Genomic DNA, 25,809 nt, shown 5'->3' on the forward strand with positions numbered 1-25,809 from the left:
AGAATGAAATTTTGTTCTGGACATGCATTTGTTCAGTCAGTTTAAATCAGAGGTAGGTGTCAAATAATTTTACCACTGGTTCGCCACACACCAAAAATGTGAGCATGTGTCCTTCCGCGCATGCTCTTTGCTTGCGCATGTGGCTTGCAGGCGCGCGGCTTAGAAAACGTGGCTAAATAGGACGGCATAGTGCCAGGGTCGCCCAATCACCATGATGGCAAAACTATGGCACGTGTGTCACAGGTGGCACGTGGAGCCATTTGTCAGGGCACGCGAGACTTGCCCTGTTAGCTGGTCAGCACGCGTGCGCGCGCTGGCCAGCTAAATTCAGCCTTCTTTTGAGGTCATTTTACGCCCTCCAAAGGCTTCAGGAGCTTCCTTGAAGCCTTCGGAGCGCAAAAAACCAGTCCTACGGGCAAACTGGAAGTTCAGGAACGAACTTCCGGTTTGTTCATAGGGCCGCTTTTAGCCCTCCCGAGCCTTCAGGGACCTTCAGGAGGCTTCCCTGAGGGCAAAAAGCAACAGTACGAGCAAACCGGAAGTGACTTCCGAGTTGCTCGTAGGGCCGGTTTTAGCCCTCCGGAGCCTTCAGGGAAGCCTCCTGAAGCCTCTGGAGGGCTAAAACCGGCCCTATGAACAACCCGGAAGTCCGTTCCCGAACTTCCGGTTTGCCCATAGGGACGGTTTTTCGTGCTCTGGAGGCTTCAGGGAAGCTCCTGAAGCCTCCGGGGGGTGGGGGTGGGGGCTGTTTTCTCCCTCTCCAGGCTCCTATAAAACCTCTGGAGCCTGGGGAGGGTGAAAAAAGCACGCCAAAAATGGGGGGGGGGGAGCTCTGGTCGTGTGCATCTGCGCACTGGGGTCATGCCCAAAGCATTATGGGTGTGGCACACCTGCGCACGACCCCCCTGCGCTCCCCCCACTTTTGGCACACGAGCCAAAAAAGGTTCACCATCACTGCCCTATCAGTTCACCCAAACCGGTCCGAACCGGCTGAATCCCACCACTGGTTTTAAATGTTTAGTCCTGCTCTTCTCTGCATATGACTTTTATTGTTTTATCAACGTATACAATACAAAGAAAAATTAAAAAAGGAAATTAAGGCAAGGAAAAAGAAAGGGGGAAGGAAAATACGAGGTTGAAGGGAAGAAAGGAAAAGGCGTTGACTTCCGACTCTTTTTAGCACAGCATAAGACAGGGGTGTCCAAACTTGGGAACTTTAAGACTTGTGGACTTCAACTCCCAGAATTCCCCAGCCAGCTCCCTATGAACAAACCGGAGTTGAAGTCCACAAGTCTTAAAGTTCCCAAGTTTGGATACCCCTGGCATAAGATAACAACATTACAACCTCAACTTTTTTACTTTTTACACATTAGTATAGAGCTGGCCATTTCTATAACAACACATCTTTCTACTCAGCAGAAGCAAAGCCAGACGTTTCATTTTGTTCTTCCATCCCCAAGCCCCAAATCCAGAAGCGACATCCCAATAGAAAAACACCAATGTATTCTCCCCTTTGAACAGAGCAATCGATTTCACCGCCTCCTGCTTCATCTTCCTGGCTGTTGAAATCGTACCTTAGTCCCGCTCTTACGCCTGTGCCCCTTTGGAGGCCCTTCCTGTTCAGCAGCATCAGAAAAGCTGTGCATTGTCTTAAGACGGAGGAAAGGAAGAAAGGTTGGCGTGATCTGTAAATAACAAGGACGGTCGTTAAACAGTTCTCCATCCCTTTGCAGGTATGCCTACAACATTGGCCTGAGAGAAGTGATGGCGGTACTTAGCAAAGTTGTGTTGGAATACCCTCTGCAGCAGATGAGCGCGGAAAAGGATCCTCAGCATTACGGCACCCTGATAGTTTCTGTGAGCATCCACCTTCCCTTGGTTTAGCCTGCCTTTAAATTCCCTGAGGGTTTTCTTCTGCCCAGATTCAGGGGTTGGTTGTTTCAGACAGGTAGGTCAGCTGAAAGATGGAGGATGCACCTGCTAAGGTGCCAAGGAGTCTTGTCAGGGCTTTTTTTCATGGTTTACTAGCTGATGACCTGGGTCTTGCCCGGGTATTTATAGACGTTGAGGCTTTTGTCTGACAGGGAGCCATTGAGAGAGGGCTTTCTTCCCCCTACTCCCATGCCCATCGTCCCTGCCCTCTCCCTTCCCCCTCCCATGCGTTCCTCTTTCCCGCCCTGTCTACGATCCTGGCACTTTGCCCCAAATCCATCAGGTCCACTGGAGGGCAAACGTCACGGCTGGCGTTCCAGAGGAAACTGCGAAGGAACTGACGACATCACAAACAATTGCTGCCCTAGGAAGCCGTGCTTGCTCTCCTTAATGGGCCAGGCATTCTAGAGTTATGCTGGAACACACACACACACAGACACACCCTAGGGGTGTCTCTCTCCCCCCCCCCCCCCTGCAAGCATTTGTTAAGTCACCTGTGTACCAAGTTTGGTTGAAATGGCTCGAACAATTATGCTGGAACATAACATGCATACATACACACAGTCTTTTTTTATAGAAAGATAAGATAAGATAGAAGATAAGAAAGAAAAGAAGAAAAAAAAAATGAAGCCATTCATGTTGAAAGTCTATGGTGATTCTCGGTCATCGTTGTCCCAAAGGTACTTTTTTCTAAGAGGCAATTAGATTTTCCAGGTTTTTCTTTTGAAGACGTTTCCATTCTTCTCCGAGAAGCTTCTTCAACTCTGACATGATAGTGGGGAATGGAAGGATGTATGTTCCTTGCAAGACAGTTGGACATGAGTGCAGAGAAGAGTGCAGAGTGCAGAGAAGAGCAACAAAGATGATTAGGGGACTGGAGACTAAAACATATGAAGAACGGTTGCAGGAACTGGGTATGTTTAGCTTAAGAGAAAGAAGGACTAGGGGAGACATGATAGCAGTCTTCCAATCTCTCAGGGGTTGCCACAAAGAAGAGGGAGTCAAACTATTCTCCAAGGCACCTGAGGGCAGAAGAAGAAACAGTGGGTGGAAACTAATCAAGGAGAGAAGCAACTTAGAACTGAGGAGAAACTTCCTGACAGTCAGAACAATTAATCAGTGGAACAGCTTGCCTCCAGAAGTTGTGAATGCCCCAACACTGGAAGTCTTTAAGAAGATGTTGGATAGCTATTTGTCTGAAACGGTGTAGGGTTTCTTGCCTAGGCAGGGGGTTGGACTAGAAGACCTCCAAGGTCCCTCCCAACTCTACTATTGTATTGTATTGCATTGTATATGCACCCATTTAGAGCAGGGGTGTCAAACTTGATTTCATTGAGGGCCGCATCAGGGTTGTGTTTGACCTCGGGGGGCCGGAGTAGGCGTGACCAGGGTGGGTGTGGCCAGCTCGACGTCACTTATGTCAGGGGCACCTGTGGTGGCCCAAGTGCTTTGCCAGAGAAAACGGACTCCCGAGCTCCGTTTTGACTGGCAGAGGCACCGTGGGCCAATCCTTTGCTGTTTCCAGGGCGGCCAGATCTAAGCACCCTGCGGGCTGGATCCGGCCCCCGGGCCTTGAGTTTGACACCCCTGAGGGTCCTTGAAACACTTGGAGGTTGGTCTGTGTCCTCAGAAGTGCTCTTAGTCCCTGTAGTCTGCAATTTTTCCTCTGGGAATCCATCCCTACTACCACACATACTTAGCTATGCAGTTCGGGATGAAGACCCTTGGAATGGTGTGGGAGGAGGAATGGATTTCCAGAGGAAAGAAAAATCCAGGCTACAGGAACCATTTGCACCACTCGGGTGAGCCTGAAGACACAGACAAACCTCCAAGTGGCCTCAACGACCCTCTTAAAGGAGGCAAATGACCAGCTGTCTGCAAGGAATATAAATCCTTCCATTCCTCACTATCCTGTCAGAGCTGAAGAAGCTTCTTGGAGGAGAAGCGAAACGTCTTCAAAAGAAAAAGCAAACAAACAAGGAAGTCCAGTTGTCTCCTGTAAAAGCACTTTTTTGGGACATCTGGCAAAGGCCACTCTTTAGAAGACAGCAAATCCACATTATGGACAGAGAGGACCGTTGGTTTGAAAGACGGGTCAAAGAGGCCATCTGTGTCAAAATTGAACAGAGGGGCAGAGATACGACCATCATCTATCTCCCAGCCTACAACACATCACTTCAACACTCGGCATGGAGAACAATTCCCTAGCTTCCCCCCCCCCCCCCCCGACTTTGCTTGTGCGAAGGTCGCAAAAGGAGATCGCACTCAGCAATGGCCATAAATATGAAATTCAATTGCCAAGCATCAGAATTTTGATTCACGCGATCAAGGGTGCAAAGGTCATAACGAAAGGGTCGTATACCCCATTTTTTCAGTACCGTTGCAACTTTGGTCACTAAGGGAACTGCTGTAAATAGAGGATTACCTGTGCTTGGGAGTCAGCTTCCATCCTGGGATGACACCTTCAGCCTCATTCAGACATTCACATCTGCCGATCCCAGGTTCTCCGAAAAGGAGTTGACAGGCAAACAAAAATGCCGCATCCAGTCTGAACATCTGGCTGACTGTGAAATGGACCCTAATAAAGAAGGGAACAAAAACAAAATATTCAAAGGACCACTACGCCTTTTTCTGCCCCCCCCCCCCCCCCCCCGTTTCTATCCATCTGTTTGTTTAAGAAATAACTTCACACCTCCCGAAGGGTAGTTGAAATACCGCCTTAAACGGGAAGGGATTCTAAGGTTTGTGGAAATTGGGCTGGCCTCCTAATGCCAACTAGGTTGTAATTTGAGGAGAACATAAGTGGCCCATATTCAAAAGGGGACTAGGGTCTTGACAAAAATGTGCAAAAACAGACAAATATTACTCTCTCTCTTTCTTTCTTACTCCCGCTTCTTGCTTCTCTTCTAATATTTCAATTTTTATCTTGTTGCAAATTTCTTCATTAAAATTATTTTGTTTTTAAAATCAAAAACAATATTAATTTTATTGCTTTATAAAAAACAGTAAATTATATCTTCTTGCAATGTCTATTCTTTGTGGGCTGTGGGTGCTTTATCAGTGGAGGTTTTTCAGAAGAGACTGGGCAGGCACTTGTCTGAAATGGTGTAAAATCTGCTTGAGGAGGGGGATGGACTAGAAGATCTCCTAGGTCCCTTCCAGATCCATTCTATATTCTGTTCTAGTTCTAGTTTAGTCTATTCCAATCTACTATTCTATTCTATCCTATCCTATTCTACTCCATTCACTCCACTCTATTCTATTCTTTTCTTTTTCTAAATTCTATTCTATTCATTTTCTAAATTCTATTCTATTCTTTTTCTAAATGTATTCTATTTTTCAAAATTTTATTCTATTCATTTTCTAAATTTTATTCTATTCTTTTTAAAAATCTATTCTATTCTTTTTCTAAATTCTATTCTATTCTTTTTCTAAATTCTATTCTATTCTTTTTCTAAATTCTATTCTTCTATTTTTTTTCTAAATACTATTCATTTTCTAAACTCTATTCCATTCATTTTCTAAATTCTATTCTATTCTTTTTCTAAATTCTATTCTATTCTTTTTCTAAATTCTATTCTATTTTTCTAAATTCTATTCTATTCTTTTTCTAAATTCTGTTCTCTTCATTTTCTAAATTCTATTCTATTCTTTTTCTAAATTCTATTCTCTTCATTTTCTAATTTCTAATCTATTCTTTTTCTAAATTCTATTCTATTCTATATTCTGTCCTGTGTTCTATTCCGTTCCATTCCATTCGATGCAAGAGCTGTTAACAATTTCCAGTTCCAAGTTCTTCTATATATTTATTTGCTTATTTAAGCCTGCCTCTTTTTTTAAAAATCATTCAACCTCCTTTGCTCCCCTTTCTCCCAGTTGCTGAAGAATTGGGCCCCGCTCTTCAAGAACTACATCAAGCGCCCGTCCGATCACTTGGATTCTTTGCATGCCATCGAAGAGTTCTTCTTGGAACACGAGAAGCTGACCGTGGTTCTGGCCAAAGTAAGCTTCCCGTGGGTGTTGACAGGCTAGCTGGAGGTCGATCCCGGGCTGAATAATGAATGACCGGTTGGTTGAATTGGGATTTCTTTCTGTCTCTTAAATCCGTGGGAAGGTGCCACGTTCCTGTCACCAAGGTTGGTTGAAGGACCTGCATGCCAATCCCTGAAAAGTTCCTGATTGCTTTGCCGGACATTGGGTCCACCCAGTTTAAGCTACCACCTCTGCTGTAACTTGCTTGTTGGAAATGAAGACAGGTAGTCCTCAAATTATGACCACAACTGAGCCCGAAATTTTGGTTGCTAAGCGGGATAGCGATTAAGTGAGTTTTGGCCCCTTTGACGACCTTTCTTGCCCAGTCGTCAAGGGAATTTAAGTTAGTAACACGGTTATTTAAGTGAATCTGGCTTCCCCATTGACTTTTGCTTGTCATACGGTCACAAAAGAGGATCACATGAGCCCTTCCCCCCTTGGCTCTTCCCACATCAAGCTTGAATGACATCTAATACCACCTAATGTCCTTGATAGAAGAATGTTTCAAACTTTGTTTCTCCCTGTTTAATTTCAGTGATCTGTTTCCCCCTGTAAGTACCATATTTTTCGGAGTATAAGACGCTCCGAAGTATAGGACGCACCTAGCTTTTGGGAAGGAAAACAAGGGAAAAATATCTGCCTCTGCCTCCCAGTAATTTGCCTCCTTGCAACAAACAGCAAACGGTGCAGACAATATACACTGTTTGTAGTGTTACATTTCAGACTATGCTTGTACAGATGCTGTTAAAATGGATGTGTTTTCTGGAAGTATAGTTATTCTCTGCTATTTAAAAGAAGATACAATAACACTGGGCCTCTTCAGATCAAGCATTTATTTTAAAAAGCTTCTTCATTTTGTTAAGCTGTCTAGAACAATAATAAAGCAGTCTTTAAAAAATATGTCTAATAATTTAAACATTCTATAGGCATTTGTAGTTATTGACTTACCTCCTTGCAGCAAACAGAAAACAGTCTGATTAGCACAAGGGAAAAAATATTCTGCCTCTGCCTCCCAGTAATTTGCCTTGTAAGCCCCTGTTTGCTGCAAGGAGGTAAATTGCTGGGAGGCAGAGGCCAAAGGGTTGGGGCCGGTGGGTGCGTGAGGCTACATTCAGTGTATAAGACACACCCAAATTTTCACCCTCTTTTAGGGGGGAGAAAGGTGCATCTTATACTCCAAAAAATAGGGTAAATATTTGTTGCATGTATAGGTTATGAAGGCAGGAGGCATCTCCCTTAGCCTGTTTTTTTTATATATATATAGATATATATAGGTTAAGGTAAAGGTAAAGGTTCCCCTCGCATATATGTGCTAGTCGTTCCCGACTCTAGGGGGCGGTGTTCATCTCCGTTTCAAAGCTAGAGAGCCAGAGCTGTCCAAAGACATCTCCGTGGTCATGTGGCTGGCATGACTCAACGCCGAAGGCGCACGGAACGCTGTTCCCACCAAAGGTGGTCCCTATTTTTCTACTTGCATTTTTTATGCGCTTTCGAACTTCCAGGTTGGCAGAAGCTGGGACAAGTAACGGGAGCTCACTCTGTTAATGTGGCGCTAGGGATTCGAATTGCTGACCTTTCTGATCGACAAGTTCAGTGTCTTAGCTACTGAGCCACTGTGTCCCTTTTTATATATAGGTTATTAAGCTTATTAAGAGCTGTGGTGGCACAATGGTTAGTTAGAATGCAGTACTTCAAGCTAACTCACTGCCCGAAGTTTGATCCTACCTGGCTCAAGGTTGACTCAGCCTTCCATCCTTCTGAAATTGATAAAATGAGGACCCAGATTGTTGGGGGCAAGAGGCTGACTCTATAAACCACTTAGAGAGGACTGTGAAGCGGTATATAAGTCTTAAGTGCCATTGCTCTGTTCTCAGATCCTGTTTCCTTGCCAAATAGATGCTATTCATGTTGATTCTCCTTTCTCCTCCCTTGTCTATATCATTCTGTTAAATAAAGTTGCCTGTTTGTTAAAACACACACACACAAACACACACTGCTTTTTGTCACTGATCTTCTCATTAGCCTTTGGTTTTTTAAACCCCTAAATTTCATCAATGGTATGACATTAAAAGTCATTTGTGTTTCTTTTTTAATTTTTCTGTATGCATGTTGAGTCAAACTGGTCACAGTTGTTCCAAAGATGCTTTAAAACAGGGGTGTCAAACTCAAGGCCCGGGGGCTGGATCTGGCCCGCAGGGTACTTAGATTTGGTCCACGGGGCCGCCCTGGAAATAGCGGACTAGCCCACATTGCTTTTACCAGTGACAACGGATTCCCGAGCTCCGTTTTCGGCTGCCACTGCCTCTTGCAACCCTCTGCCAGTGAAAAGAGAGCTCGGGAATCCGTTTCCGCTGGCAGAGCACTTGGGCCACCACAGGCACTCCCAACAAGAGTGACATTGAGCTGGCCATGCCCACCCTGGCCCCCCAAGGTCACACAACCCTGATGCAGCCCTCAATGAAATTGAGTTTGACACCCCTGATGTACAGGTTCCCACCCCATTCCTGGAAGTAGCTAGGGGAGAAATTGTGTGAGCTGCGGAGGTACCGGCCTGGCCTAGGCTTCCCAAGGCCTACCTACCCCAACCCCTGCAGCACCCTGTGCTCTTCTTAATGACATGTGTGGCTGCTTAATGGCCACAATGGGAAGAGCAAGGATTGTGATCGCTACCAAGGCCTCGCTCAACGACCGTCATGACCAGAGGTGGTAGTGGAAATTGTGGATGGGCCTGCACCCCCCCAGCCGTATGCCATCCTGTTTTCGCTGGCAGAGCACTCGGTCTATCACAGGTGCCCCCGGCCGGAGTGATGTTGAGCTGGCCAGCCCCTCGTGCCCCCCCCCCAGGTTAAATACAACCCTGATGTGGCCCACAATGAAATCGAGTTTGACACTCCCTGCTTTAAAACAACAACTGGACTTCCTTGAATTTTCTCCGAAGAGCCAAGTTAGACCTGAAGAAGCTTCTTGGATGAGAAGTGAAATGTCTTCAAGAAGAATCAAGGAAGTCCCGTTGTCTTTTTGAAAGCACCTTGGGGACTTTTCTGTATACCATATTTTTTGGACTATAAGACTCACCGTAGTATAAGGCACACCCTGATTTTGAAGATGTAAATTTAAAAAAAAAATTTTTTTTGAACTCTGCAGGCCTCCCAAACCATCTGCACTCCTCGTTTTTTGAAAAAAAAAAAAGGAATGCAGAGCTTTGGGAGGCTTGTAGAATGCTACTGGGAGGTGGGGGGGGGCAAAAACAAGCAAAATACGACCCTTTTTTTTTTTTTTTTGCAAAATGGGCCATTTTTTGCAAAACAAAAGGGCATGCAGAGGCTTTGGGAGGCTTGTAGAGTGCTTGTGGGGGCTGAGGGGGCCCAAAAAGTGCCCCCTTTTTGCCCTCCCCAGCCCCCAGGAGCACTTTGAAAGCCTCCCAAACCCTCTGCACGTCCATTTTTGCAAAGAGTGGGGTTTCAGTAGGCCAAAAATGCTGTATTCAGTGTATGAGATGACCTCAGATTTTCACCCTCTTTTTTTTTTTTTTGAGGGAAAAGGGTGCTTCTTATACTCCGAAAAATACGGTAACTCTTTATTTCGCTTAGCGCTGTGCCAGTGTTCCTGACCATGCGTATGTAAACCCAGCTTCTCCTGTGGTCCTTGCAGGTCCTGATGACATTCTATCAACTGGAAATCTTAGCAGAAGAGATGATTCTCACCTGGTTTTCCGAACAGGACCCATCAGATAAAAGCAGGCAGCTTCGTAAAAACCAGCGGGTGAGTTACCGTCAGTGGGGAGGATCAAGAGAGTGTTGAGCCATATCCACCCATCACACCTATTTATACCTCATCCCAAGATGCCAGGTGGTTTGCAAACATTAAAAGCACAATAAAAGCAAATACAGTAACTTACTGCATAAAAAGAAGAATATATAAAATCAAATCCAAGCAAAACCACACCCATGTTGTGATCGAGGCATCCCAAGAACATGAAGCAAACTCCTGGTCCCGACAAAAAACCCTTTTATTAATTTGCTATGAATTCTATTCATTCACATCCAGCAAAGTCTTTCAAGGGAGGATTTACGGTCACAGACCTTATCTGGCTTGGAGAGCTGCCAGGTTGATATCTGCAAAACTTGGCAAGGAGTCTCGGAGAGTCACGAACCAATGAAGCAAACTAATGGTCTCCTGCAAACTCCACTCCCCTTTTGCCCCTCTTTTATTTCCTCTGGGAGGGGCCATTCATCGTCCACCTGTGGCCTTAATCCCAAGTCGACCCCTGTTCTTTAGCTCTTCCCTTCGTCTGGCAACTCTGCGCATGCGCACACTGGGAAAAGGCTGCAGCTGTTTGTCTGCCTCACTGATGTCTGACTCCGAAGGCAGCTGATAACTGTCAGACGGCCCTGGCCCCCTCTCTGCCTCTGACACAGAGCCCTCAGCCGAGCCTTCCCCAGACTACAGGACTGGCCCATGTTCCTCCCCAACCTCCTCACTCTCCGAATCTGCTGCCAGGTCCGCAGGTCACTGGTGGTCCACAACAATCTAATTATCACCTATTTAAAAAAAACCATTACACAGAATTGTGCTTATTCCTTACAGAAAAACCAAACCTAAACGAACAGGTACATCTTAGGGGCAAGTGGCTGCCAAGTATCAAGGCCACCCCAGAAGAAGTCACCAGTTTCTCCCCTTCATGATCACCCAGGACAGGGAGAATCTGGCCGGAGGAGATGATCCCTAAGATGGTCCAGAACGGTGGCATGCCGGGCTTTATGGATTAAACCAGGGGTCTTCAAACTTTTTAAACGGGGGGCCAATTCATGGTCCCTCTCAGACTGTTGCGGGGCCACACTGGCTGGGTGGGCGTTGCTAAATGGTCAAAATGACTGGGTGGGCTTGGCCTATTTAACAGTCCATTAAACAATAAATACAAATTAAACTTTAATTTGTTATGCTCCTGGGGTGGAAAGCAGGTAACTAAAGGGGTTGAGGGACTCACTCTCTCTCTCCCTCCCTCCCTCTCTCTCTCCCTCTCTCTCTCCCTCTCTCTCTCCCTCTCCCTCCCTCCCTCCCTCCCTCTTCCTTTCTCGTTGTGTCTCTCTCTCTCGGCTGGGGAGGCCAAAAACGGGTCCATTTTTTGCCTCCTGACACCTCCGCATGTCCTGTTTTTGACCTCCTTGGCTTCCAAAAGGCAGATGGGGGGGGGCAGTGGGTAGGTGGGATGATGTGGGCGGGGCAGCCTCGTGGCCCATGCCAGCGGGATTAGTGGCTTTAGCGGGCCATATCCGGCCCGCGGGCCGTAGTTTGAGGACCCCTGGATTAAACCCATCTGTTTGATTTTAAGATCAGCAGCAATTCTGCAGTAGAGACTCTCAACCCATTAGCACCTTGGTCCCCCGGTTCCGTTCCTTTGGCAGCTTCCGAATAGTATTTGGGGGCAACCCCACATAGTGGGCGTTGCAGTATTCTAAGATAAGCTAACATTCCTTCAGTCAGATTTCCAGAAAGTCAAACACTACTTGGCAAAAAACAACAACACCCAACCCAGTTTGCAACTTGGTTAAACCGTTGCATTAAACCATAATTTTGTTTGTTTGGGGCTTGCCAGTGTGTGAACTCAGACCTGGATTAGCAAACTATGGTTAAATTAAAGCTCTTAGCACGATGTGTGAACCCTATTAATCACCATAAGGCAAAACCAGCCAATAGTCGTTTTGGTAAATTATATTGAAACAATTCAATATAATGAATTGTGTCCAATATGGCTTCGCATAATGTACACAATCTTGGAGCCACATTTATTGTTCCGATAGTTTTTGGCTTAACCACCACAATTTGAGCCTGAAATTTCTGTTCCTAGGAGAGATAGCTGCTAAGTGAGTTTTGCCCCGTTTTACGACCTTTCTTGCCACGGTTGTTAAGTTAGTAACACCATTCTTAAGTGAATCTGGTTTCCCCATTGATTTAGCTTGTCAGAAGGTTACCAAAGGCAATCGTGACCCTGGGACACTGCAACCTTCATAAGTACATGCCAGTTGCCAAACGCCCAGTTTTTTATCACATGACCACAGAGATGCCGTGACGGGCATACGTGCCGGTGTAATTTCAGTGCTGCTGTCATTTCAAACGGAAACTAAACAAATGGTTGTAAGTCAAATTTCTACCTGCTGTCAGGGTTCCAAGAAATAAATCCATTTCAAGCAACAATAGCTTTATTGGAAATCTCATCTTGACCCATATCTGGTGAAAACCGACTCTGAAAAGTCCCACGGTTTTTCACCTAATTAAAAGCAAAAGTTTTTCTCTCAACCCCAAACAATCAGTCACATGGTCCAATGAAGGCACTGTTCGTAGGTCTGGTGACATCACTCCTCCTCCCTTCGACCAGGTGTCAGCATGTCCTTGGTTCCCAAGAGAAAGTGTTTTATTTTGACTACACAAACCTCTCTATCTCTCTATCCCTATCCCTCAGCTCTAGTGTGGCAGCACTGAAGCTCCAAGATGGCTTCGGTCGGGCCAGCTTCAGGGTTCACACCTGCAGTTGAAATCCAAGATCTGAAGTGCAGCAACCTACCGTGTTTCCCTGAAAATAAGACAGGGTCTTATTTTCTTTTGACCCCTGAAATAAGCGCTTGGCCTTATTTTTGGTGAGGTCTTACTATTTTTGAGGTGCAGGAGGCGGCGAGTGTGGTCACCTCATAGCTGCTGCTTTGTAGCAATATTTCTGGGGAGGGCTTATTTTCAGGGGAGGGCTTATTATTTAGGACATGCACTCAAAAGCCTAATTGGGCTTATTATCCAGGGAGGACTTATTTTCAAGGAAACAGGGTATGAAAGGAATTTTTATGGGTAACCTCCTTGTTCCAACTGTTTATTGCCAAGACATTTTAGGTGGTTCTTCCTAGGAGTCACCACAGCTGCATGTCGCTCATCTCTCACCCTGGCATTGTTTTGCAGCTTCAGAAGTTCATCCAGTGGCTTGAGGAAGCAGAGGAAGAGTCGTCCGAAGGAGAGCAAAACTGACCTGGTGGCCTCCGTCCAAAAGAAAGACGAGCTTTGCTCTCTTTCTCAGAAGAAGGGAGGTCCAAAGCACCCATCGTGGCCAAAGGAGGTGGCCGAAGAGCAAGAAGAAATCGTGTGCATGGCCCCCCTGTGCATGTGGGATTCGAACTCTCGGCTGGCTGACAATCCTGTGGCTTATTTCGTTGTATATTTAATGTTCCTGGCAGACACCACATGGGGGATGGGAGGAAACAATTGCTGGATAAACCAGAGACCCGTGTACTATTTAAAGTCTTTCTAAGGGTGTGTGTGCACACACTTGTGTGCACACACTTGTGTGCTTTTCGTATGTATATTTATCAAACTATCCTAAAAATACGAGTTCCAGGTTTAGCTATAAAAGAAGAGACAGACATTGCGATCTCCAGAACTTAAAATGTATTACCCACTTAGCTTTTGATAGCCTCTACTAACATTGTCAGAGTGTAAAAACTATCATTGAAGAGATATTCGCCTTTATACATCATTGATCAATTTGGCCATTGTGCTTGTGATAGGCCCATCCACCCTCTTCCCACCTATAATTAGCTCTGTCGTTTTTGCTTCAGACATGAAGCATAGACTAACAAAAGCTAAATGGATAATATATTTTAAGTTCCGCTGATCGTGACGTCTGTCTCTTTATATATAGGAGGAGAGCCTGTGGCTTAGTGGCTAATACAACTGCCTAATATGTAAAAAAGAGCCCAGGTTCGAATCCCAGTAAGGGTATGGCTAGCTGATGAGAGCTAAATAGCTTGAAATAGATCTATACTAGTCTCCCTTTATTTAGTTATCAGCACAAATGTATAGCATTTGTGTTGATAAATACATAAAAGGAGACTAGTATAGATCTATTTATATATATATATATATATATATATATATATATATATATATATATATATATATATATATATATATATATATATATATATATATATATATATATATATATATATATATATATATATATATATATATATATATATATATATATATATATATATATATATATATATATATATATATATATATATATATATATATATTTGTTTTCGTAGATTTTCACGGGTGTAGGTATGCTGGTTTTGTTGTATTCGGGTCTTTTCCCGTGTAAGGTTGAGATTGTCTTTGCAACGTTTCGGCAGGATCTCACCTGCCATCTTCAAGCTGTGGGCTTAAAATGTGATCGGAGCTGCCGTCTTTCTGTAAGTCTTGGTGGGAGGGGATGGGGTGCTGGCTTTGTTTCAGTAAGTGGAATGATTGGTTGTGTGGTTGTATCATCATTGGTAGATTGACCCAAGCCGTTACAATACAAAACAACAATGCACACACAGCCTGCACCAATCAGCACCAATCTACCAATGATGATACAACCACACAACCAATCATTCCACTTACTGAAACAAAGCCAGCACCCCATCCCCTCCCACCAAGACTTACAGAAAGACGGCTGCTCCGATCACATTTTAAGCCCACAGCTTGAAGATGGCAGGTGAGATCCTGCCGAAACGTTGCAAAGACAATCTCAACCTTACACGGGAAAAGACCCGAATACAACAAAACCAGCATATATATATATATATATACATACATACATACATACATACATACACACACACACACATACATACACATACATACATACACACATACATACATACACATACATACATACACATACATACATACACACACGTTACCCACTGGGGACAAAGGATGAGGATATCTACTAATGTCCGGGTAAGCAGTAAAGATACGCAAATCCCAAGTCAAATCTTAACAATTAGGATCTCAACACGTTTTGAGTTCTTCAAAAACAGATCTTTCGAATTTCCTGCATGTGGTTGTGTCCATGGGAGGTGTCCCATGGAGTCCAAGAACCAGCTACAAAGGTAGGACAGTAGGATAAGTCCAGACAGAGAAGATGCTACTGGCATTAGCCAAATTGTCCTTTAACCCAGGGAATTTAACTCCAGAGCAAAGAACTTTCCTGGAGGGAAAAAAAAAGATTCTTTTTGAAATCAGGGGAGTTATACACACTCACTTAGAAATGTGATGTCATCCCAAACCACGGAGTCCTCCCCCCCCTTTTTTTTCACTCCTCTTTGCATAAAACGGGGAAATGCTCACCTACCTCACAAAGCATTTGTCGATAAGAGAAACCCTTGTAACGAATAAGTGTTCTTAGGCCTCTTAACATCGCTGCTCTGTTTAGCATCAATCTTGCTGACGAGTCTGGTTCTTCGGAGCTGGAAGAGTCGGCTCCCATCCTTGTTTTTCAGGAAAAAAAGGGGTTTTGTGTGTCTCTTGAAGCTACTGAAGTCGGTTCTTCTCGGCCCCTGACAAATACGTGGGGTTGTGTTTTTTTCGTGGTTCAACTTGGGCCACATACTGACTCCCCATAGATCCTAGCTAGGCCTCTCATAGACACATAGGATTCTGCTCATTTTGACAGCTTTCAAACCATCAGAGACCTTCTATTAATGGTGTTCGTTGGAACACTGATGACTTGAAGTTTGCCAGATAAAAAGGACTATGGTAGCTTGTTCTTTCTTTAACCCAGGCCCCCCAAGCTTTAAGACTCGTGAACTTCAACTCCCATAATTCCTCAGCCAGCCATGCTCAGCCATCCAGTCAGAGCTGGCTGAGGAATTCTGGGAGTTGAAGTCCAAAAGTCATAGAAGTCTATGGAGATCCTCTTGTCATCCAGGGTCATGGTTGTCCCAAAGGTGCTTTTTCAGGAGACAACTGGACTTCCTTGTTGTTTTTTCTCTTTGAAGTTCAAGAAGCTTCTTTAGCTCTGACCGGATAGTGGGGAAGGGAAGGTTTTATATTCCTCCTCAAAGGATGCAGATGACCAGCTGTCCACAAGGAGTATAAATCCTTCCATTCCCCACCATCCAGTCAGAGCTGAAGAAGCTTCTTGGATGAGGAGAGAAACATCTTCAAAGAAAAGGAAAAAAACAAAGTCCAGTTGTCTCTTGGAAAAAAAATCACCTTTGGGACAAGTGTGAAAAGTTGCCAACTTTGGAGACCGAGGCTGTTCCTTTTTGTCCCACTGCCATGGCTGAAGGGATTCTCAGCCTCTTTCTTGATGATGGGGATAAGAATTCAGAAGTCAACAATCTGAGTTCAGAATGGTGGTGACAACCTGCCACCCTTCGAATTTTAACCATTGGCCAGATTGGATTTTACTGACTGGGTTGTACTACAAAAAGGCTCTAGTAAGCCAACATATGTTCACCTCTGCAATTGCTGCGGCAGTCTCTTTATTTTGCCACCATTCTTTCCTAGAAAGGTGGGAAAAAGTGAATAGCAACCCCCCTTTCCCCCACGATTGTCTGGTGGAGTGACCTGAATGTCTGGGAAATATTTCCTGGGGGTTTTTATGGGGGGGGGGAGAGTTTGAACACTAACTGATGTTTTACCCACTATTCTCAAATCCACTTGTAAATGCTGGGAAAGAATATGCTAATATTCCATCCAGGGAGTCATTAAAGCCCTCTGATGCAAAGAATGACTTGTCTGTTCTGCAAGACATTGGAATCTGAAAAAAGGGTTATGTTGGAGACGGTGCTAGAAGAACGCCAACGTCACCTCGGAGTTAAAAAAAATCTTTTGTGGCAAGTCAAATCGGAATCCGCGAGTGCCCCTTCGGTGGTGTGTGTGTATGTGTCTAAAGCCTGTTGTATCTCATCTTCCCTCAGTTTTCGTGTCATTCGGTTTCGCTTTGACGTTCAGGGCTCAGGATCCTGGATGGGACCCTGGAATTCAGAGGAGCTGGTTGAATTTTTAAAATAGGTTTTCGCTTAATGTCAGGGTTCCAAGTAACACCAACAACGAAAGGAGACCCCGAGGCTTGAGGTTCCTCAAAGTTCCATTTTATTAGAGATGTCACGTTGGCACATCTGGGCAAAACCCGAATGTGAAAGCTCCCAGGTTTTTCCCACCCAAAGTCCAAATCCCTTCCCCAGCACCCTCCTGTCCATCATATGGCCCAATCAATGTACCGTCCCAACTGGAGGTGCCTCCCAGTCACGCCCCTCCAAATGCAGGGCAAAGTGGCCTTGACTCTGGGAAAGGAATGTTATTGTGACTGTATATCTCCCATTCTCCATATAATCCCCCCTCCCAGTTTCCCACAGCATTAAATGTGGCAGGCTAGAAGGCCCAGGGCAAAAGATGGTTTCATTTAGAAAATGTATATAGCCATCGAGCCACCTAGGACAAATTAGACAGCATATTGAAAAGCAGAGGCATCACCCTGCCAACAAAAGTGTGTATAGTCAAGACTACGGTTTTCCCAGTTGCAATGGATGGCTGTGAATGTTGGACCATAAGGAAGGCTGAGCGTCAAAGAATGGAGGCCTTTGAACTCTGGGGCTGGAGAAGACTCCTGCATTGAGTCCCTTGGACTGCAAGGCCATCCAACCGGTCAGTCCTGGAGGAGATCAACCCTGACTGCTCTTTAGAAGGCCAGATCCTGAAGAGGAAACTCAAATACTTTGGCCACTTCATGAGAAGGAAGGACTCCCTGGAGAAGAGCCTCATGCTGGGAACGATGGAGGGCAAAAGAAGTTGGGGACAACAGTGAAGGAGGTGGCTGGATGGAGTCACCGAAGCAGTCGGCGTGAGCTTAAATGGACTCCGGAGAAGTCCATTTAGAGGACAGGAAGGCCTGGAGGAATGTTGTCCATGCGGTTGTAATGGGTCGGATACAACTTTGCAAATAACAACAATATAGCCATCTACTAGCTCCCAGTGACTCTAGGCAGTTTACAAATAAAAAAACTATATACATTTTTTAAAAAAATGTATAAAAATAAAAAAAAATCCTCCCCTTACCCTTACCCCCAGCGATAACACACACTCATATCAGCCATTTAATGGGATCCATCCCACTCTGGGTTCCTTAAGCCTGCTGACAAAAAACTTGAGGACTGTCTTCAGGGCCTTTCGAAAGAGTGTTGAAGTGGAGGCCCATCTAAGTTCTGAAGGGATGATATTCCAAAGGGAGGGAGCCACTACGGAGAAGGCCCTTCTGGGTCCCGCCAGCTGTACCTCCTTAAGGGATGGGACCCATTGTCAGACCTGGAACCCTGACACCCAAAACATTCCTTGCCTCCCCGGTCTGGTGGGTCAGGTAGATGTGACCGGCAAGACAGTCTCACAGATAACCTGGTCCCAAGCCATGAGGACTGGTTGATTGGTACTATTTGGAGTCCTGGTATAACTTCACTAAAAGTGGCTTTACTAAGTACAGATAGTCCCTGGCTTTTGACTGCTCGCTATGATGGACCTTATGACCTAACATTCAAAGTTCCGACGGTCAGGCACCCTTTGCAGTCATCTGACCCAACTCTGGACACCCAGTAATACGGCCACTTTGCTAGCCGTTTGCAGTACCCTGCAGTCACGTGATCATGTGTACTAACGGTTTTGTCAAAAACTGGCACTTTTTGGCAAGAAGCCCTCTACCAACCATGGATTTGCTTAATGACCTTTGTGTCATAACGGCTGCAAAAAAGCTCGTAAAATCAGTTTGGTCATGTTTTACAACCATTACGACTTACAGCTGTAATTAGCAGACTCCATCACAGTCACACGAGTACCTGAGTTTCCAAATCTACAATTGAACTTTAAATATCTGACTTCTTTTTTTTTGACATCCAGCTTCCACAGCCATTGAAGTGGTGCCTATTTATCACTTCACTTCGGCATGCTTTTGAACTGCTAAATGAGCTGGAGCAAGGAACAGGAGCTCACCCCCATCGTGCAGTGCTCGGGTCTCAAACCATGGGCTGTCAGCTTTCCAGCTGATATGCTCAGTGTCAGCGTTCGGTGTGCCTCTGAATACAGGTAGTCCGCTACTTACAACCACAAGTGAGCCCAAAATTTCTGTTGTTCAGTGTGACATTAGTTCAGTGAGCTGTGTCCCATTTTACGACCTTTCTTGCCACAGTTGTTAAGTGAACCACAGCAGTTGATACGTTAGTAGCCTAGTTGTTAAGTGACTCTTGACTGCCCCATTGACTTTGTTCATAAAGTTCACAAAAGGGGATCACATAACCTTGGGACACAACAATGGTCATAAGTATGAACCACTTACCAAGCATCTGAATTTTGATCACATGGGGATGCTGCAAAGGTCGTAACACTGAAAAATGGTCATAAGTCACATTTTTCAGTGATGATGTAACTTTGAACAGTCACTAAATGAACTGTTGTAAGTCAAGGACTATCAGATGCTTGACAACTGGCTCATATTTATGACCGTTGCAGTGTCCCGGGGTCACGCAATCCCCTTTTGTGATCTTCTGACAAGCAAAGTCAATGAGGAAGCCAGATTCATTTAACAACCGTGTTAACTAACTTTTTAACAACGGCAACGATCCCCTTAACAATTGTGACAAGAAAGATCCTAAAAATGGGGCAAAATTCACTTCACAAATGTCTCGCTTAGCCACAGAAAAGTTGGTCTCGATTGAGGTCGTAAGTCGAGAACTATCCGTATACGACATTCTCCTTGCTTTAAAATATTTAACATGACCCCAATTTGCCCGTTTAGGCTTTCCCTAGTAGGCATTCTGTCTTTTCTTTAACTTTCATCCCACAAAGTGCTGTTGTCTGCATATCTTGAACTGTTTCTCTTCCGACCTCCAATTTGGATTCCAGTTGTCAGCAATTCTAATCCCCAGCATTCTTATATTCCCTGAACAGAATAAACATAGACTATATGGAGATAATATTCAGTCTACTCTCCCTCCCTTATTCTAAACACTTTTGTTTTCTCCAAATTTAGCTCTTACAGTAGTTTCTTATTCCTTGCAAAGATTCCTCCGAAGCATAACCAGATGTTCTGGCACTCCATTTTATCTCACACATTTTGGCATGATTTACATACTTGAAGGCCTTGATGTAATCAAGAAGAGGAATCATCTTAAAGGCTGTTTGCCTCTCCATTATCCATCTTACTTTATCTAGCTCAGCATTTCTCACCCTTAGAAACTTTTAAGATATGTGGACTTCAACTCCCAGAATTCGGAGTTCTGGGAATTTTAAGTCTACATATCTTAGAAGTTGCCACGGTTGAGAAACCCTGAGCTATCTGATTACTCGTGTTAATTTAATTATCTAATCCTAGTACCTCACTGCTTCCACTTACCTCCTCAGCTGAGCCCAACGCTTCTGTTGCTAAGTGAGAGATTTGTCAAATGGGTTTTGCCCTGCTTTAAGACCTTTCTTGCCACCATTGTGAAGTGGATCACTGCAGTTGTTAAGTTAGTAACACGGTTGTTAAGTGAATCAGGATTTCCCTATTGACTTTGATTGGCAGAAGATTGCAAAAAGTGATCATATGACATCACGACTCTGCAGCCTTCATGAGTCAGTTGCCAAGCGGCCGAATTTTGTTCACATGACTTTGAAGGACGCTGCAATGGTTGTGCGAAAAGCGATCATGTCACTTTTTGAAGTGCCATTGTAACTTCGGTCACTAAATGAACTATCGCAAATCAAGGACTACCTGTATTATCTCTTGCTACTAGATTGTTGTTGTTATTAGTTGCGAAGTCGTGTCCAATCCATCGTGTCCCCATGGACAACATTCCTCCAGGTCTTCCTGCCCTCTATCATCCTCCGGAGTCCACTTACCCTCACGCCTACTGCTTCAGGGACTCCATCCAGCCACCTCCTTCTCTGCCGTCCCCTTCTTCTTTTGCCCTCCATCGTTCCCAGCATGAGGCTCTTCTCCAGGGAGTCTACTAGATTGGGGCTCCCCAAATCTGGATGGCAAGAAAGTATAACATCTCATTTTTTGCTATTTCTATGTCTGGAGTTTTGGAGCTCAGCTTGGACACGTACACAGAAACACCAACACACACAAACACACAAACATTCCCTGACCCCCATTAACTTCACAGAATTGCTTCTGCTTGAAAACCTTTGCTAAAATGGACAACGTAAGATGTGGCTGAAGTGTTTACTATAAGACTTCTCTTACTTCATTGTTGTTGTCCTCAGTATATTTTATTATGTTTTTTTTTTCTTTAGCCTATTTTAGCTGAGCTTTCAGTTGTGTGTTGCTTCTGGGCAATTCATTCATTTGTTTGTTTTTGCTTCGTGTTGAATAACTTGCTGTGGTTGTGCTGTTTATAAACCGACATCTTAGAAACTTTGAAATCTTACAGAGGAAAAGAATTGGCAGAGTTGTGACGCACCCCGGGTCACGTGGACCAAACACAAAACAATATACAAAACATGCCATAAAGATTGAATTAGTATTGTGCACTAAACTAACAGAAAGGCATGATAGCTATTATTGGAGTGCTGGGTTAGGATGGAGGAGACGGCATGTAAAATATTTTGCTTAATTGAAGATAAATCAGAGCACTGCCTGTCTTATTTTCTATCCCCAAATCCTTAAAATGGGCTGATTTTATAACTCATTATTAAATGTTTGGATTGAAGCAAAATATTATGTTCTGTGTAGATATGTTAATACAATACAAAGTTGAAAGCTGTGTATCCCAAAGGTGCTTTTTCAAGACTTTCTGGTTTTTCTTTGAAGATATTTTGCTTCTCATCCAAGAAGCTTCTTCAGTTCTGGCTGGTTAGCTGGATGATCCTTCCATTCCCCACCATCCAGCCAGAGCTGAAGAATCTTCTTGGATGGGAAGGGAAACGTCAAAGAAAAACCAGAAAGTCCAGTTGCCTGTCAGGCCTGCAGCGGTTCCTTTAAGAATCTTTGGCCTGCCACACATTGCCTCTTGAAAAAAAAGCACCTTTGGGACAACCATGACCTGGATCAGGAGTCACCAACCTTTCGGATCTCAGGGACCACTAAATTCATAATTTTAAATCCTGCAGACCCAGTCCTTCTTTTCTTTAGATCGCTGGTCCTGGTGACTGACCTTAGATTGGATCCTGTAATGTTGTGTCTCCTACTGTGATTCCTTGGATCACATGACTTGAAAAGCAGAATTATGATACCTGTGCAAACGAGCTGTTTTCAGTGGGGGATTAGCTAAGTCACTTGGAGATCAGCCGGCCTGTCTGGACGCATCCTCAAAGAGAATTGAAAAGAATTAATTTACAGAGAAAAGCAGCTATAGAGACCATTAGAAAACTGCTGGGTCTGTCAAGCAAAGATAGCCCATGGGGGTAATTAAGTAGAGAAAGGGGACCTAAAAAAATCAAAGTTATTTTAAAGTTCATTGAAGTTAACTAGAAAAGAAGGCACAATGATATAGTGCCTGAGTAACAGTTGGAAGGGACCTTGTAGGTCATCTAGTCAAATCCCCTAACATTTCGGACAAATGGCTGTCCGGTCTCTTCTTGAAAGCCTCCGGTGATGAGGCAGCCACAACTTCCAAAGGCAACTTCTGTTCCACTGATTGATTGTTCTCACTCAGAACAGAACAGAACAGAAAATTTCTCCTTATTTCCAGCTTGAATCTCTCCTTGGTCAGTTTCCATCCAATATTCCTTGTCTGGCATTCAGGTGCTTTGGAAAATAGCTTGACCCCTTCCTCTTTATGGCAGTCCCTCAAATATTGGAACACTGCAATCATGTCTCCCCTGGTCCTTCTCGTCACTAGATTAGCCATGCCCAGTTCCTGTAACTATTCTTTATATGTTTTAGACTCCAGTCTCTTAATCACCCTGGTTGCTCTTTTCTGCACTTTTTCTAGAGTCTCAACATCTTTTCTATAGTGGTAACCAAAACTACAGTATTCTAGGTGTAGTTTTATAGGCTTTATAGAGTGGTATTAATATCTCACATGATCTTGACTGTATCCCTCTGTTAATGCAATTTAGGATTGCATTGGCTTTTTTGGCTGCCGCCGCATATTGTTAACTCATATTTAGAATAGAATAGAATAACAGAGTTGGAAGGGACCTTGGAGGTCTTCTAGTCCAACCCCCTGCCTAGACAGGAACCACTTCAGACAAATGGTTATCCAACATCTTCTTAAAGACTTCCAGTGTTGGAGCATTCAAAACTTCTGAAGGCAAGGAGTTCCACAGATTAATTGTTCTGTCAGGAAATTTCTCCTCAGTTCTAAGTTGCTTCTCTCCTTGATTAGTTTCCATCCGTTGCTTCTTGTTCTACCCTCAGGTGCCTTGGAGAATAGTTTGACTCCCTCTTCTTTGGGGCAACCCCTGAGATATTGGAACAATGCTATCATGTCTCCCCTAGTCCTTCTTTTCATTAAACCAGACATACCCAGTTCCTGCAACCGTTCTTCCTATGTTTCAGCCTCCAGTCCCCTAATCAATACAATGCAATACAATAGCAGACTTGGAAGGGACCTTGGAGGTCTTCTAGTCCAACCCCCTGCTTAGGCAGGAAACCCTATACCGTTTCAGACAAATGGCTATCTAACATCTTTTTAAAAATCTCCAGTGTTGGGGCATTCACAACTACTGGAGGCAACTTCTGTTCCACTGATTAATTGTTCTCACTGTCAGGAAATTTCTCCTCAATTTTAAGTTGCTTCTCTCCTTCATTAGTGTCCACCCATTGCTTCTTGTTCTGCTCCCTCAGGTGCCTTGGAGAATAGTTTGACTCCCTCTTCTTTGTGGCAACCCCTGAGATATTGGAAGACTGCTATCATGTCTCCCCTAGTCCTTCTTTTCATTAAACTAGACATACCCAGTTCCTGCAATTTAATTTAATTGGTTGTCCACTAAGACTCCAAGGTTCCTCTCACAGTTACTGCGATTAAGCCTGGTTTCATCCAATTTATAGGTTTTTTGTTTTTTCCTGCCTAAGTGTAAGACTTTACTGTTCTCTACATTGAAATTCATTTTGTTAGATGGGGCCGAGTGTTCAGGTTAGTTGTTAGTGTTAGTTCACCCTTTCCAGTTTGTGGCATAGTTGTGGTAGTTTTCCAACCACCTTACACTTTATAAAGAATGGCTAAATGAAGCCAACTACCTCAACCAAGAAGGTCATTTAATTAGTTATTTATTTATACAATGTATAGGCTGCCCATCTTATTTCAAACTCTGGGCGGCTTAGTCATAAAAAATAAACAAAAGCTATATAAAGTAAAAACATAAGTAGTATAAAATCCAGAACATGGCTTGTGGCAACCTAAGAACCAGGTTTTTATTGCAAGAAAAGTGTTTCTGAGTCCCTCCCTGCCCAGCGCAAAACGGATGGGAGGCATTGCCCCACAGTCTCAGGGACCTCCAGGCCTGGGTGCGAAGATAAACACCAGCATGGGATGAGACTCAGAGGAAGCTGGGAACACACAGGTGCCAAAAAGACAACTGAAGGGATTAGCTCCCAAACAGGAAAGACTCCAGCCGTTGAGATCTTAGATGACAATGACAGATAACAAGAGGCCTGAACCAAAAATAAAAGCAAGTATGACCTAGATGAGAAAGGGAGAGAGAGAGAGAGAGAGAGAGAGAGAGAGAAGAAAGTGGGTGTGTGTGAAAAAGAGGAGATAAAAATGTGTGTGTGAGTCAGTGAGAAAAAGAGAAAAGATTGTGTGTGAGAGAAAGAAAGCAAGAGAGAGGAAGAGAGGGAGAAAGCAAGAGAAAGCACAAGAGAGATACAAAGCAAGGGAGAGAAAGAAAGAAAGAAAGAAAAAAAGAAAGAAAGCACAAGAGATAGAGATAAAGCAAGAGAGAGGGGAAGACAGAGAAAGAAAGTAAGAGAGAGAGAAAGAGAGAGCAAGAGAAAGCAAGAGGGAAAACGAGAAAGGAAGAGAGAGAGAAAAGAAAGTATGTGTGAGAGAAAGAAAATGTGAGTGAGAAAAAGAGAAAAAAATTGTGTTTTGTGTGTGAGAGAAAATGTATGTGTGAGAGAAAGAAAGGAAGAGAGAGAGGAAGAGACAGAGAAAGGGAGAGAGAGAGAGAAACGACCACCAGATTCATCCACCCAAACTCAAAGGAACCGCCTTTGGGCCCACCTTGGGGACAACATAGGGGCCGGCAACCCCCAGGCCGGCTGTGAAAAGCGGCCCACCCTCCCCCTACCGCCCCGGGCTGTGCAGAATCCCCCTCAGCCTCAGGGAAAGCGAGGCCTGCCCAAAGCCCAACCATCCCCGGGCGTGTTGTGTGTGTGCGTGTGCTTGTGTGTGAGGCGGCGGGGGGTCCCGGGCGCGGCGGTTGCGGCTGCGGCGGCCTCTCCTCGCGCATGGGAGGAGCCGGGAGAGGAGGAGGGGGAGGAGGCGGCGGCGGGGGCGGCGCCGGGTCTGGCCGGAGTTTGCGCGCTGGGGCGGCGGGCGGGCGGGCGGCGCTGGCAGCCGGTGCGAGGCGAAGGGGACGAGGAGGCCGGGCCATGGCGGCGCCGGAGACCAAGATCATCTACCACCTGGACGACCAGGAGACGCCTTACCTGGTCAAGCTGCCCCTGCCGGCCGAGCGGGTCACGCTGGGCGACTTCAAGGCGCTGCTCAACCGGCCCAACTACAAGTTCTACTTCAAGTCCATGGACGATGATTTCGGGTGAGAGCCCGCAGTCCCGGCGGGGGGAGGGGGGATGATGGGCCTTGGAGTCCCGCCGGATGGGAGCAGGAACCCTTCCCCCTCCATCCTTCCCGCGTCCTTTCCACCCACCCCGATCTTAACCCACCCCCAGCTCTATCCTGCAACACCCCCGCCCCCATCGCCCCCCACGCCTTCTCTCCCTTCGGATTGCAACTCCCATCCTCCCCGGCCCGGGCGCCGAACGGCCTCGCTGGCGCCGCGTTGGCTTTGCCCTCTCGCTGCGTCTTTGGCCGGCGGGTGGAGAAGGGAACACAAAGCCAGCCCCGGGCTTTACCCGCGCCTAACCCGCTCGTGGCTTTGGCC

At 45.0% G+C, this 25,809-nt stretch overlaps 2 protein-coding genes across 5 annotated transcripts in view; both read left to right on the forward strand.

Annotated features, from left to right (window-relative positions):
* The window catches only part of EIF2B5 (eukaryotic translation initiation factor 2B subunit epsilon), a 35,729-nt gene extending 21,910 nt beyond the window's left edge, over positions 1-13,819 (forward strand). The window contains exons 13-16 of the mRNA XM_081956057.1: positions 1,734-1,857; positions 5,809-5,934; positions 9,616-9,726; positions 12,910-13,819. Coding sequence (XP_081812183.1) covers positions 1,734-1,857; positions 5,809-5,934; positions 9,616-9,726; positions 12,910-12,975 — 427 coding nt within the window. The 3' untranslated portion in view covers positions 12,976-13,819. The remainder of the gene's footprint in view (positions 1-1,733; positions 1,858-5,808; positions 5,935-9,615; positions 9,727-12,909) is intronic.
* Positions 13,820-25,237: 11,418 nt separating this feature from the next.
* Positions 25,238-25,809, forward strand: part of DVL3 (dishevelled segment polarity protein 3) — a 90,942-nt gene continuing 90,370 nt past the window's right edge. For all 4 annotated transcript variants that reach the window (XM_081956050.1, XM_081956049.1, XM_081956052.1 and 1 more), the window contains exon 1: positions 25,238-25,464. In XM_081956050.1, coding sequence (XP_081812176.1) covers positions 25,298-25,464 — 167 coding nt within the window. In that variant the 5' untranslated portion in view covers positions 25,238-25,297. The remainder of the gene's footprint in view (positions 25,465-25,809) is intronic.

The sequence above is a fragment of the Natrix helvetica genome, assembly GCF_964273705.1.
Source record: "Natrix helvetica genome assembly, chromosome: 5".
NCBI classification, from domain to species: domain Eukaryota; kingdom Metazoa; phylum Chordata; class Lepidosauria; order Squamata; family Natricidae; genus Natrix; species Natrix helvetica.